Source organism: Fukomys damarensis, unplaced genomic scaffold (assembly GCF_012274545.1).
Source record: "Fukomys damarensis isolate Sample0158 unplaced genomic scaffold, DMR_v1.0_HiC HiC_scaffold_35, whole genome shotgun sequence".
Taxonomy (NCBI): Eukaryota; Metazoa; Chordata; class Mammalia; order Rodentia; family Bathyergidae; genus Fukomys; species Fukomys damarensis.
Window position 1 is genome coordinate 30,128,637 of NW_022900947.1, and position 14,870 is coordinate 30,143,506.

The 14,870-nt window shown below is 40.7% G+C and overlaps 1 protein-coding gene across 1 annotated transcript in view; it reads left to right on the forward strand.

Annotated features, from left to right (window-relative positions):
• The window catches only part of Wdr19 (WD repeat domain 19), an 87,434-nt gene that overhangs the window by 13,995 nt on the left and 58,569 nt on the right, over positions 1–14,870 (forward strand). The window contains exons 6-15 of the mRNA XM_010625106.3: positions 820–935; positions 2,799–2,879; positions 4,166–4,278; positions 4,554–4,727; positions 7,370–7,440; positions 7,778–7,950; positions 8,035–8,149; positions 9,076–9,182; positions 9,983–10,105; positions 12,410–12,559. Coding sequence (XP_010623408.1) covers positions 820–935; positions 2,799–2,879; positions 4,166–4,278; positions 4,554–4,727; positions 7,370–7,440; positions 7,778–7,950; positions 8,035–8,149; positions 9,076–9,182; positions 9,983–10,105; positions 12,410–12,559 — 1,223 coding nt within the window. The remainder of the gene's footprint in view (positions 1–819; positions 936–2,798; positions 2,880–4,165; positions 4,279–4,553; positions 4,728–7,369; positions 7,441–7,777; positions 7,951–8,034; positions 8,150–9,075; positions 9,183–9,982; positions 10,106–12,409; positions 12,560–14,870) is intronic.

The window sequence follows — 14,870 nt, forward strand, 5'->3', positions numbered from 1 at the left end:
ATATATATATAAATTGAATTTTGGGAAACTTTTAACGGTGCTGTCAACTTTGGAAAAGGTTATCCCAATTTACTGTGTTGAGTTGGCACTGTATAGAAATGGACAGCCATATTGATCTAGAAATGTTAATTTTTTTTTTCCATGTGTACGGGGGTAATGCATTGTACTAAATATGTAAGGTCATATCTACGTGGGTTTGATTACAGAAACTAATAAAGTATTTTCTAAATAATGAAAAAAAGAATAAGATAAGACTACAAGAGCAAGAAGCAATTTAAATATGTTAAGGGACCATTTTGATCTACAGAATTAAGGATTATTTTAATGTTACATCATTGCCTCTTCTCTTTTACTTTCCTTTTTAGTTTTATTGTAGGATTCCCTATTTTTAATGTTCATACAGAGATTTCTTTAACTGAAATACCGAATAGTTTCTTTGGTGTGAGAAACTCTAATAGTACACAGGATCCTAATGAGATAATTAATAATGTGAAATAGGAAGCAAAGGGCTAAAGGTATAGGGAAAGTGAGAAGGGTGGGGGAAAGGTATTAAGGGAGAGGAAAAAAAGATGAGAAACTGAAAAAATGGAAATAAAGTGTTTGTAAATGGGGAGGGGAGGAGGGGGTGAAGGGAGGATTTGGTGGGTTGGTTTTTTTTAATGGAATATGCTGAATGTCTATAATTTTGTTCGGTTGACTGCAGAACCTGGAAAAGAGTAAAGGTACAGAATCCCAATGATGAATGTCACTGTATTGTATACCTAGATTGTACTAATAAACTCAATAAAAAAAAGAAAAAAATAAATATCTCTTTTTCAGGAAAACATACTAAGAGAATTACATGCGGATGTTGGAATACAGACAATCTGCTTGCTTTAGGGGGTGAAGACAGAGTGATTACAGTTAGTAATCAGGAAGGTGACACAATAAGACAGGTAATAGAGTTATGTCTCTTTGGTCTGATATACTGAAATGTTTCCCCAAAATAGTGTGTCTGTCAAACTAATCTATAAAAGTCTGTGTGTGGGATTTGAGTGTAATCATATTCATGCTTTAAATGTTAAAAACTTTTCATGTAGTATTGGGACATTTTTCTTTATGAAAGTGTTATCTAAATATCCCCTACTATATATTTTCCTTTGTCTAACACTAGGATTATCAGCTCTGTGATTATAGTTGGACAGTATATTTGTGCAATAACTCTTATTTTCTGTATGTATATTTACAATCTAAATGTTAATAGCAGGGAGGTGATGGACTGGGTCAGGCCAGCCTGATCCTAAAGTCCATACCTTTAACTGAGAGGTCAAATTGCTCTTCGACTGTTCACATTAATCAATACACAAGTGGTTGGCAGGTCATCTGGGTACCTCTGTGTCACAGGCTGTACAGGGTCCCACTGGACAGGGATCCAGGCATATGGTCATACCTGACTGCTTCCAGGAAGAAAGAACTTCTCAGACTACCTGGGTGGCCCTGTGCCCTGCTAAAACCTATTTTGCCAAACAGTGCAAAACATCTAGCAGCCTCTGTCATTCTGTAGCATGAACAAAGGAGAAACTACAGCTTATCCAAGCCTAGCTGAAGGGGTGAGGTTTGAGATAGTAAAGGGGAGAAGAAAGTTGGTTCTGTATCTGGAAAGTTATGAATGAGTTCAGCAGAACTTGGTTTCTCTAGCACATTGAGCAGAACCTGGAATGACCAAAGTGGTTCTTAAGACAGATTAATTTAGCATTACAAAAAATTGTTTAGTATGACATGATTTCTAGAAACCTTGTAATTCAAGCCCTTTAGAAAGAAAATGGTGGCAAATGCTACATTGCCCCTCTGCTCCACTGCCATAGCAGACATCACCAATAGATAATTGGATTTTTTTCATCACTGAGTCAAGACGTGGCCTTAGATCATTTTTTCCACATAGCATCCTGGGAATTCACTACCATTTAGTTGTCATTTATACATAAGGTAACTGCTTCCCCTTTTTAATTCTTAAGAATTCTCCTTCTCAAATGAAACATCTGATTGAATATGGTGACCCCCACCTACAATCCTAGCACTCTGGGAGGCTGAGGTCACAAGTTCAAGCCCACCTTGGGCAATTTGGGGATTTTGCAAGACTGCCTCAAAATCAGCAATGTTTATCCGTGGAAATAGTTTGCAGCCTTGGAAGAGGTTCTAGATTCACTTGTGTCAAATGCCGCAAGGATATTTTCAGCCCAGATCCTTCTATTATTCAAATTAATTTCTCACCTTAGGGGCTCCCAGACCACTCAGTGCATAAATTTGAACTTCAGGCTATAATGAGAATTAGGAAGGCAGATCCTTAATTACAAGTTCTTGAAATGAACTTTGTGCTTTCTGATGCTGAGCTCAAGCCAAGACAGGTGGGCTTTGGTGTTGTCTCCCTTGGCCAGGTGCCTGGAGAGCAGCTGCTGAGGTTCTGCACAGACAGCGCTGTCTCTAGCTTGGTCTTCTCTGATGGTCCCTGTGCATTTCCCTTCCCTTCTTTCAAGTTTAGCTTTCCCTTCAGTGAGACATGGGTTCTGTTTCATTCTGGTTTTGGATATTTGTGGCAGCAGGCTTGCTCTTTCTGTCTGTCTTTCTTTCCTTAGTTCAAAATTAAAAATGCAAATAGGTCACCTCTTTCTAATATCCTGGATGACTGGGGAGAGGGTTGCCGGGCCCTGAACCTCCGACCTCATGCTGGGCACGTGCTCTACCAGGAAGCAGCTCTCCAGCTCCCCCGAGTGATGTGAATATTGGGCTGGTTCACAGCGGTGGTATTTTTACCCCCACAGGTACAAGTGAGAGCAGAGCCAAGTGACATGCAGTTTTCCACAGTGAAAACCGATGACCAGACTTCTGCTGCTGAAAACACAGTAAGAATTCTGAATCAAATCCATGCCTAATCATTTTGGTAGTTTTGTGAAATATACTGTCTCCTTTTCTCAGATTGCTCAGATTTTAATGAATAAAATATGTTCATTGCTTATTAAGCCTCCATAAGATGAAGCCTCTCTGGCCTAAAAATGTTTTTTGCCGCTGCTGACTCTCTGGTATCACAGCAAGTGCGGACAGCTTCCTGTGTCCATTCTTGTAACAGAAATGGGGCACCTTTAACCAGACATGGTGGTGCATGTCTGCAAGTCTAGCTCCTGGGGAGGCTGAGGCAAGAGGATCACCAATTCAACACCATACTAGGCAATTTAGTGAGATCCTGCCTCTTTTGAGACTGAACCTCCTTGGTTCAGTCCCTAGTATCTCCCCCTACAAAAGTATTAATATTCTATGTGATTTTTTTAAACTTTCACTCTATCTGATGTGGAGAACAGATATCTGAGAATTGTAGTTTTTGTTTCTCTACTGCTTAGGTACATTTTCATATTTACCTTTTCAAAATTCAGATGGTCTTCATAATTAACATGAACATATGTAATGAAATAATTATTTCCTGAAAAGTTATTTTAAGCTGATAGTGACTTACTTAGGAGCAAGGAAATGCATCCAAGTGTCCTTCATAATGAGCCCAGCTAATGAACGCACTCTTCTCTCCCCACCACAATGTCCCTCCACTGAGAACTGCTGTTACAGATCAGCTTCTGTAAATAGCAGAGGGATACTGGCTCAGCTACACGGACCTGCAGGTGATGGAATGGCCTTCTGGAGGGAGGATGATGTTCTGAATATGAATCCAGCTGCAGTGAAACTACTGTGACACAATTGCATTCCCACATACTCTGCATAGTAGTCTAATGAGGGGCATAGAGTACTTATAAGGCTATTCCACAAAAGTTTTTGTTGTTGTTGGGTTTTGTTTTCTTTTCAGGCACTAGGGATTGAACTCGGGGCCTTCCATGTGCTAGGCAAATGCTCTACCGATGAGCTACATACCCGGCCCCATAAAGGTGTTCTAATATATTTGAATGATATTGTAGATGTGTATAAGTCCAAGGATCCCTTACCAGAATATATATGAGTAGAAGCATTCTGGGGTTAATCATATTATCATACTAATTATAGCATTTAGCACCTCTAATTTTGCTTGTTTTTTGGGGGGGGGTTTGTTGTTGTTTTTTATAAATTGGGTTCAGCTGTTTGGACTTGCTTATTGTCTTTTCATGAAGTATTGAAAAATTCATTCCACAATCCTAATCTTCTCTGGCAGATAAGTGTGGTGATTGGCAGGAAAACATTGTTTCTTTTCAATCTGAATGAACCAGAAAACCCAGTGGATTTGGAATTTCAGCAGCATTATGGTAACATTGTCTGCTATAGTTGGTATGTACAAAAAGCTCCTTATAGAAAGCCACATGTTCTTCCTTACTAATTATATTAAAATCTGTAACATTCAATTTTATATATTGTGTTTTCTGAGTTACAGCCCAATTTAATATGTGAAACTACTTAGCATATTATCTGACACATAGTAAGCCCTTGATAAATTACATTCTGTAATTTCTTAATTTTAAGATAATACAGATTTACCACATTGCCAATGATAGTTGCCCCCAGCACACACACCTTTGACCACATTGTTGGTTTTGTTGCCACAGGTATGGGGATGGCTACATCATGATTGGTTTTTCACGTGGAATTTTTGTGGTCATTTCTACTCACAAGCAAGAAACTGGTCAAGAGATACTTCAGGCTCGTGGCCATAAAGATAATCTAACCAGTATTGCAGTATCACAGACTCTTAATAAAGCTGCATCATGTGGAGATAACTGGTAAGTTACATTCACATAGTTCTAGGTAAGTCGATGTAGGAAACATTCAAGAGAATCAACAAGACTTAGCTAATAGGAATCTGAATTCTTACTTCCAGGTACTCTTAGAACATATTTGTGGTTGAAATTTCTAAAACCTCTTTACTCATGCCCTGCCTTTAACACTCAGGACAATGGCATAAATGGAGAATACCAGGAAAGCAATCTGAAAACTGGCAGTTCCAGGTGGCATGGAGAGAGGACACTCTGCCCTGTCCCCACCCCAGAATGTAGCTATCAGACTAGACAGACATGTGCAGCAGCCGCTTAAGGACTCTGCAGAGGCAAACTGCAGGAGCCCAGACTTCAAAGCAGTGCATAGCCAGCAGTGAACTCGAGTTTCTCCACCAGGCCCTTGGCCAGGGCAAGCGGCAGCCCATAACCTGGCAGCAGCCACCAGAGCACTGCTCTGGAGGGGGCGGTCTTCTTCTTACGTAAGCTCAGAATGAAGAACTCCTAGCACTGAGAGACAATTAAGTAATCTCCTAGTCCTTCTTTTTTTATTCTTTGTTCTCTCTTGTCCCAGCCACTAAGTAGCCTCAGCCCCTGGCAGCTGTGGTCTCAAGAGGTGGGACAAGGCTGTGTTGCTTAGGACTCTCTCTGTCCCCTCACTGCTTGGCCGCAGGTGCTGGTGAAGTTGTAAGAGGTACAAAGTAGAACAGGCTAGGCAGTGTTGGTGTTTCTGGAGAACCAATGAAGGGAGCCTTACAGAATCAGAAAGTGCCAGCTGATGCCAGGTGTGCTGTCACATGCCTGTATAGTAGTGTCAGCACTCGGGAGACTGAGGCAGGAGGATCACTGCAAGTTCAGGACCAGCCTAGACTAGTGAATTTAAGGCCAGCCTGAACTACATAGCAAGACCCTATCTCAAAAGAAGAAAGAAAAAGCAGCAACAGGCTGGAGATACAGTTCAGTAGTAGAGTTCTTACCCTGCGTTCAATTCCAGTACCAAAAAGGAAGAAAACAGACATGCCAAATATCTGGATGAATGTAATTGACGTTTTCTTTGAGATCTTTAGCACATACGTGACTGTCAAAAGCAAAGATATAATATTGTCTGATAGGATATTCAGTGCTTGAAGAAGCAATTAAGGCAACTACAACTTTAAAAGGCTAGGGTACTTTTTTATGTAATTAGATTTGTACATTCCACTTGAGGTGGTAAAACCTCAATTCTAAGAAGACTAAAAATTTTAACGTGTATGTACTAGGGCACCCACTAAAAACTATACAAAGATATATACAAAAACACAACAGATAAATGAAATACTTAAAAATGTTCCAATAATCTAAACAAAAGGAAGGGAAAACAGGAAGAAAGGACGGACAGCAAGGTGAACAGAAAACAAATAATGGTAGATCTAAATGCAAACACATCACTAAATGCATTAAATGCAAATGGCACCTGCTGAATGAAGACTGTTAAAATGAATTATTTTAAATGAGCTCATGTTATGCTGCCTTTAAGAAACTTGAAATATAATAGGATAACTAAGTCAAAAGTTGGCAAAGTTAGACCATTCAAATGCTAATCAAAAGGAAGAAGGTCCTTGTATTTATAAAGAGCAACAGTAGGGGTCTTTCTTTGTGCACGTGGGTCTGTGCCCTCTCTGGTTGTGGACCTCAGAAATCTTCCATGTGAGAAAAATTCAGGACTGAGTACACACGCACATGTGCACCCACACCTGCTGCGTCTGAGTAAGATCTGTGGATTGAGTCAGTGTCAAGATCCTGACTGTGAGTTGTATCTCTGGAGATGTTACCACTGGGAATGAGGGGACATGGAATCTTTCCATATTACTTCCTGCATCTGCTTGTGGACCTACACTTCCCTCAAAATAAAAAGTTTAGTTAAATGAAAATAATGAAAGAAAAATGCAAGAGAAAAACACTAGGAGAGAAGAGAAAGAGGAAAAGAGTCAAAGAGGAAAACTTACTATCCTGTTAAGTGCACACTGTGCCGTGTGACTTTAATCTGTGTTAACCTACTCTTATGTCCCTCTTTTTTCCAGAGCTTTCAAGCCAGTCCTTCGGCTTCCAGTGTAATGCTTTCTATTATATGTACCTTGCAACTTTTATATGAATGAACCCTGGGCAGAGGAAGAGGGGAGCTCATTATGAAGGAACCTGTATCATCTTACAATAATTAATACTGCTCAACAAAACATTTTCCTATTCAGACTGTCAGGACGATTTTAACCTCCTTCCTAAATTTATAGATCAGATGAGTAAGCTAGGCACAATCCTCCTGTGCCCCCACACACTGAAACAAAATATACCCAGCCGTGGTGGCACACGCCTATATTCCCACGACTGGGGAGGCTGAGGCAAGAGGATTGCTGCAAGTGTAAGGCCAGCCTGGGCTACATAGTGAGTTTAAGGCAAGCCTGAATTACCCAGAAAAACCTTGTCTAAAACCATTTGAAAGGTAAAATGTAATTAAATATGTAGAAATTTTAATATTTTCTTATCTTCTCCCAGTAGACCATCCTGTGTGTCCTGTTTGGGAGGCCACTAACCTATAGTTCAAAATTGTTTTGTGAAGTAAAACAATTTTACATAAAGCACATATATGTTTAAAATATACTTTTTTTATTTTTCAGCATTAAAATCCATGACTTGTCAGAATTAAGGGACATACATGCTATAGTCAATCTGGATGATGAAAATAAAGGTATTGATTTTTCTGAAGCAGACTGATACTTTGTTGTCTCATTTACAGAATAATGTGTATGTTATCGTATGAGTTGTATTCATTGTAGTGGAAATAAAATTAATACTCTTCATCAGAATTCCCTAAAATACAAAGAACTGAGATGGGATGGGTTACATACACGTCCCAGCTCCCCGTGAGGAATGTAACCATTATGTACTGCACACATGTACAAATAAAAATGCAATTTTTTAAGAAGTGAAGATTTTAAAGCTACTAGTACCTTAAATGAACACAGTTATTTGCTTGCCAGCAATAGTGGACTGTTCTGATTGATTGTATTTGACATTTATTTCAGGGTTGGGCACCTTGTCCTGGACAGATGATGGCCAGTTGCTGGCGTTGTCTACCCAGAGGGGCTCCTTGCTTGTCTTCCTGACCAAGCTGCCCATCCTCGGGGACTCCTGCTGCACCAGGATCGCGTACCTCACCTCCCTCCTTGAAGTCACTGTGGCCAACCTCGTGGAAGGAGTATGAGAACAGTGTCATTTTAATGTTATTAATAAAGTGGAAGTCTTAACAGTGGTTTATGACCATTACATTTCTTTATTATAGGAGCGACCGATCACAATTTCTGTTGATGTGGAGCCCACCTTTGTGGCAGTGGGTCTTTATCATCTGGCTGTAGGAATGAATAACAGGGCCTGGTTCTATGTCCTCGGAGAAAATGGCAAGTCTGCGCCATGTGGTGTATTCTTATCCAACATGCAGTTTCTCTGTCATTTGGGATGTACTGCAAGTTTCTTTTAGACAAAGTCTCTCACTCATTTTTGTTTAGACCTGGTTAATGGCTTTCTGAATCCTGTAAAAATTTTGCATAGTATTTGGAAAGATTTTATTCTTCACCTGTGTAGTAAAGATGGCATAATATAGTGTGTAGGGTGTGAACTTTAGAATTAGACCTTCAGTTTCCCTTCTGCCTGTTTAAGCTGATTGACTGTAGAGCATTTACTTTGCCCCTGTAAGCCTTGGTTTACTTACCTGGAAAATGAAGATACTTTTTTTTTTGGCAGTGATGGAAATTGAACCCAGGACCTTTGCACATGCCTGGCAAGTGCTCTTACACAGAGCCAAAACCTCAGCTCAAGGGTACTTTGAAGGACGTATGAGGCAGAATAAATGGTGCTTAACAAATGTTAGCTTCTTCCCTTCCTCTATGCTAGATCAAATAAGCCTCAGGAACAGAACAAATTTGGCAATAACCTGTTAAACATGAAACCCATTCACTTCCTGTCACAATATTTAATTTCTTTCACACGTGATTTTATTTTCTGTTGTTTTATGTGAGCCATTATGAAACTCCTAAAGGCATTTATTTGGAAACTGTTTTTTGTTTGTTTGTTTGTTGAGATAGTCTCTCACTGTGTAGCCCAGGCTGGCCTCAGCCTCTCAGCGATCCTCCTTCCTCAGCCTCCTGAGTGCTGGGATTTCAAGCATGTGCTACCCTGGCCAGCTTAAGAATTTTTTTCTAAGAGTGGCTCAAACTAAGATCTTAAGTTGAGAAGACCCTTGTAAAGGCACACATTTAAAACTTATTTGCAAATATTTATTTGCAGTAATTTTACGTATATGTTAATGTGGGTTTTTTTGTTACAGCTGTGAAAAAGTTAAAAGATGTGGAATATCTGGGAACAGTCGCCAGTATCTGCCTTCATTCCGACTATGCTGCTGCACTTTTTGAAGGCAAAGTCCAATTACATCTGGTAAGTGTAACTGTGGTGCCCTGGGAACCTGCTAAGAGAAGTAGTGACAGTGGGGACCACCTGATGTCTCGGTACCAGGAACCCTGTTCTGGAAGCACTGAGTACAGATCCTCTAGGAAGCCAGGCATGCACAGAGTGGACAAAACTCCCTCTGTTCCCCTGAAACCTGATAAATCAACCGTGCTGTGGTCGCTTCTGGTAAAAATGAGCCAGGTGGTAAATTGCATCTAGAAGGAACTACAAATAACCATGAAAGCCTAGAGAGATGGCCATATCTCTGGGCTCCCTGGAGTGTGTTAGTCCCCCACCCCATACCCCAGTTCTAGGGATTGAACGCAGGGCCTTTACACAGAGCTCCAGCTCCAGCTCTTTTTTATTTTGAGACAGGGTCATGCTAAGTCATTAAGCTGCCGGGGCAAGGCTCAAACTTGCAATCCTCCTGCCTCAGCCTCCCATGCCCAGCTTGCAATGGACCCTTGTATTTGGACATGTCACATGAGAGCATCTTCAAAACTATACCTGTTTACTGGTTCAAGAGAGACAGGCACCTCTAGGGTGGGGCTTCTCAGCTAAACCACCTCCCACATCTCTCCTGACTCTGCATCTGGGAAGCTGCAGAGCTCAGCAAGACAGTGCAGAGCTGGCTGCCAAGCACAGAGGAGGCTGGTGCTTCCCAGGCCTCAGGGAAGAGCCAGGTAGGCTGCAGTCTTGAGTTTCAGTTGACCCTGAGGAGAAGACAGCTTTCCCCAGTGCTCACCAGGTTTGCTCAAATCTGTGAGCCACTGTTCTTTACATTGTAGATAGAAAGTGAAATCGTGGATGCTCAGGAAGAACGTGAGACCCGACTCTTCCCAGCCGTGGATGAAAAGTGCCGCATTTTATGTCACGCCTTGACCTGCGAGTTCCTCATCTATGGCACAGATGTACGTATCACCTTCTTTATTGTAGACCACAGGGAGTTTCAGAGTTTCACTTTGTGATCTGGGCCATATTCCTCTTCCTGGTACCCTTTTTTCTGTCACTGTATCCAATACAAGGCACCAGCTCCGAGTATAGTCTTCCCCTCCGGGCCTCTGCCCCGCTGGGCGGAGCTGTGCTCCTCCTGCTTCTGCACTGCCCGGGCCGGGACTCTAGATCTCTCTGAAAGTAATGAGCTAGGGCAGTCAGGGGATTTTGCCTTGTTTCCCATCTCTCAGATTACTGTCCCTTGTTGCCTAATTCCAATGTCTGGAAAATGGTGGTTTTGTGCATTTTTTAAATTTTTATTTTTATCAGTACATGTTAACAGTACAGGGTTGCATCGCGGGGAGCTGGTACCCGTGCGTAACACGTCTTCATCCTCTCCAGGTCCCTTTCCCATCTCCTCCCTCTTCCTCCCCTCCAGCTCTCAGTGCCCTTTGCATGTGCAAAAGATTTATCTCTGTGTGTTTCATGCGTTTTGTCCGTAAAAAGCAAAAAGTAGAAGTAGTTGTTTAGGGTGAGAAAGTAAATCCAATGTCTTATTCCATCTTGACCTGAATTAAAGTCCAAAGTGTCATTTCATAATTTTTTAATTAAACTTCTATCCTGAGATCCTTGCAGATTCACATAAAGCTGTAAGAAGCGCCCTTCAGCCAGTTTCTCCCTGTGCACGTGGTCCTAGTGCAGTCTCACCACAGAGGGTTAAAACTGGTAGAGCAGCCTGCTGTCACCACCCGAACCCCAACCCCATGTTACTATTTTTAGCCACACCTACTTTTTTGTAACCCCGGTAACAATCTGTTCTTCATTTCAGTGATTGTGCCATTTCAGTAATGTTACGTATATGAAGCCATATAATTTGAAACCTCTTTTGGGATTGGCCCATTTCCCTCAGCGTGTTTCTCTGAAGAAAGCTATGTGTGCCTCACATCTGTCCCTCTGTGGCTGAACCTTGTCCAGGACGATGATGCCCCTGGTTTATTTACATTTCCCACAAAGAGCATCTCCTCTGACTTCTCAGTAGGGTGCTTTTTCAGGTGACAAAATGTTTTTAAACTGTGATCAAGTCTTGGACAACTTTGTAAACACACTACAAATCAGAGACTTGTATACTTTAAGAGGGTGAATTGCATGATATGTAAATGATATTTCCATAACGTTTTTAATTTTAAAATGTAAATGCAGGCACCTTAAAAAACAGGAAAAAGATTGTGTTGAGCATATCCATGTGTTCTGTGCCACTGATCTGTGTGGCTGTTCCTCAAGCCACCTCACACTTGATGACCATTGTCATAAAAAAGGGACAGCTTTGAAATTGGGTTGACTGATTCCCCACTTTATTTTTTCCTTTCAAAATTGTAGCTCTCCTTCCTTTCCCCTCCTATATAAATTTTAGAATAATCTTTCCCATATCTACCAAAAAATCTTGTGATTTATTTTTTTTTGGGGGGGATAATAGTAAACCTGTGTATCCTGGGGAGAATGAACATGTTTACAAATTACAGTGAGTCTTTGAAGCCCTGACCACAGTCTACCCCTCCATTCATTTAGATCATTGATTTCTTTCCACTGGTGCTTTACAGTTTTCAGCGTAACAGTCCTGTAATGCTTGGGACCATTTATCTGAAATGCTTGGGACCAAAAAGAAGTGTTTCAGGTTTCATAGGTTTTGGGGTTTGGGAGTATTTGCACGGACATCAAATTGTCCTGTTGAAAATACTCCCTCATCTGAACATCTGAAATCTGAAGTACTCCCAAACCTGAGACCTCAGTGTCGTTGACCCTTTGAGTATAGCTTTCAGACAATTTCAGATCTTTATATTACAGATAACACCACCTGTGTTGTGATTTTATTTTTGGTGTGTATATGTTCATTCCCAATATATAGAAGACAACTGTATCAGGTGATATTTTTGTTTTTAAAATTTATCTTCTAGTTATAGCAAAAAAGATTTGAAATAACTTTTTCTTTGAAAGTTTCTCTAAAACAATAATGGTATTTCTAGAGAGTAGGAAATCTATAAATCATTTATCTCATATCACTAAAAATATAGGAAATTAAATAGACCAAATCACGTGTACATTCTCATTTCATTGATTTTCTTGGATCTATACCCTTCCCATATTCTAAATAATAATTTTAGATTCTCTCATCATTAAACATAATGACGTCACTCTAAAAAATGAGAATGTTTGTTCACCTTAAACACTGAAAGTCAGTATTTTGTTGGCCACCTCATATTTGCATGTCTGGGTTTTGTTTTTAGACTGGTGTCATTCAGTATTTCTACATTGAAGACTGGCAGTTTGTTAATGATTATCGACATCCCGTCAGTGTGAAAAAGATTTTTCCTGACTCAAATGGGACCAGATTAGTTTTCATTGATGAAAAAAGTGATGGATTTGTTTACTGTCCAGTAAGTATAGAAATAATTTTAAATACTTGCTTTTTACAAATGCAGTATGAGAAAAAAATGTTTTTAACGTGTACCCTACATCATATTTTCTCTTAGTGCCCAAGATTGTAGTACTTTGCTGTCATCTTTGTAATACCAGGTTTGCAGTAAATGTTCATGACTACTTATGTCAAGAATATCCCATTCTGTGACTTTCCATAGTATCAGTCCCAGATTTTTAATGGAAAAAAATAGTTATTATATTCTGTACTCCTGCTAACCCACAACACAGCAGTCACAGCCTGGCCTCCGGTACAGGACTTTTCTCCCCAGATGTGCAGGGAGCATCAAGGACAGCACCCCTGTCCTTTCTGCACACCACAAGTGTTCTCCTCTGTCCTTAAGAGCTGGAAAATGAGGAAAGCTCATTTTTATTAGATGATTAAAAATGAGTGGACCAGGGCCGGGGATTTAGCTTGGTGGCACCGTGCCTGCCTCGAAAGTGCAAGGTCCTGAGTTCAACCCCAGTACAAAAATAAAAATGAGTGGACCCATTTTAAAAGTCAGTTTCTCTGATGTTTAAACCCCCTTCCCATTTTAAAAAATGGATTTCAATAAAGGAAATCTTGGTGTTTACATCTTTTACTATAATTACATCTTTCGTTTATTTTTATATCCAGCCAATGGGTTGGTGTGTATTGGTCACAGTTCACACAACCTACAGCTGCGTTGGACCCAGTCCTTAACAACAGCCCCAGAGTCTGCGGTTTTTCCTTAGCATCCATTCAATAAAGACAGCTTTCCCCTTGCTATGACACTGTCCTTGAAACGACCCTTTCTTTGAAAGGAACACTTGATTGCGCTCTCCCCCTCTTTTCCTTTCTTTTTTCCTCTCTCCCCCTTTATCTGTCCTCCCTTATTTTCACCCATCCCTCCCCTTCCCTTTTCTTCCCTTCTGTTTCTTTGAAAACTTTTTTTTTTTTTCCTTTTGGTACTAGTGATTGAACTCAGGCCCTTGTGTTTGCAGGGCAAGCGGCAAAACCACTGAGCTGAATCCCAGGCCCTCTTTGAAAACTATTAACAGGCATCCCTGGCAAGGCCTGGATGATTTTCGCCAACTTCCCATGGTGCCAGTCCTTTCTAGACCAGTTTCTCTGCTCAGATAACACAGCAGGAGGGGTGACGCATACATGAAAATGGTTCTGTGTTCCCTGTGCATGTGGAAAGCAGTCTGTGCAGGTTTTCCCCCTGCACAACGAGGTGCTGCTTAAAGCTGCCTCACCTCCCACCCCACGCAACCCCTGGTCCAGGACAGGCAGCAGCTGTCACCCAGCCAGGACCTGTAAGAGAAGGGAGAGCCAAGGTGTGCAGGAGTCAGAACTGGGCTGGGACTGCCAGGGACAGGGCGGGGGTGAGGCCAGCTGTAAAGGAGTAGGTGCCATATATCTTTCTTCTTCACTGATCTCTTTCTTGATGATTTCTGTAAAGAACTCTCACTTTGACTGGATCTCAGTCCCTGCCTTTCTAGAATGGGGACAGTTCCAGTGCCTGCCATGTGGGGTTGGGTGAAACTGAATGGGATGGCGTGCGTAAGCTTTGAGAATAGCGTTTGCCACATAGTAAGTGCTCTGCTAATGGTCACCCTTTAAAAAGAGACCTCTGTCACCACTGCACAGAAAATGAGAGTCAATGCAATGTGGTAATGAGAGCCAGGCTTCCTGGGTCCAAATTCTGACTCTGAGTTGGGCACATTTCTCTTGCCTCAGTTTCTTCATCTGAAAAATGGAAATAACTGATAGTACTTGTCTTACAGAGTACAAAGTTAGAATTAAATGAGGTTTTCTGTGTATATAAATGTATATAAGTAGTTAATACAATGCTTTATAAGCCTCATTATCCAATTAAAAATGTGAGCCACATATGTAATTTTAAGTTTTCTGCAAGCCACATTTTAAAGGGCAAAAAGAAACAAATGAAATCAATTTTAACATATTTCACTTACCCAATATTATTTTGATATGTAGCTAAATTTAAAAATTATTAATGAGATGCTTTACATTTCTCTTTTGTGATCTACACAGTCTAAATTTATCTCTCAATTCAGATCAGGTGTATTTCAGTGCTCAATGGCTACAGGTGGACTTTATACTGATAACTATCGTGTTGGACAACACCACTCTAGTGTTGTTATTTGTGGGAATTTTATATTTCATTCTTACTTTGAAAGGAAGGCAGAGTAGGAGGAGTGCACATATTTTTCAGTTCTCCGTTTGGGATGTATATAATCCTATCTGCTTAAATCCACAGGAATTGTGTGAATTGATTTTTTTTT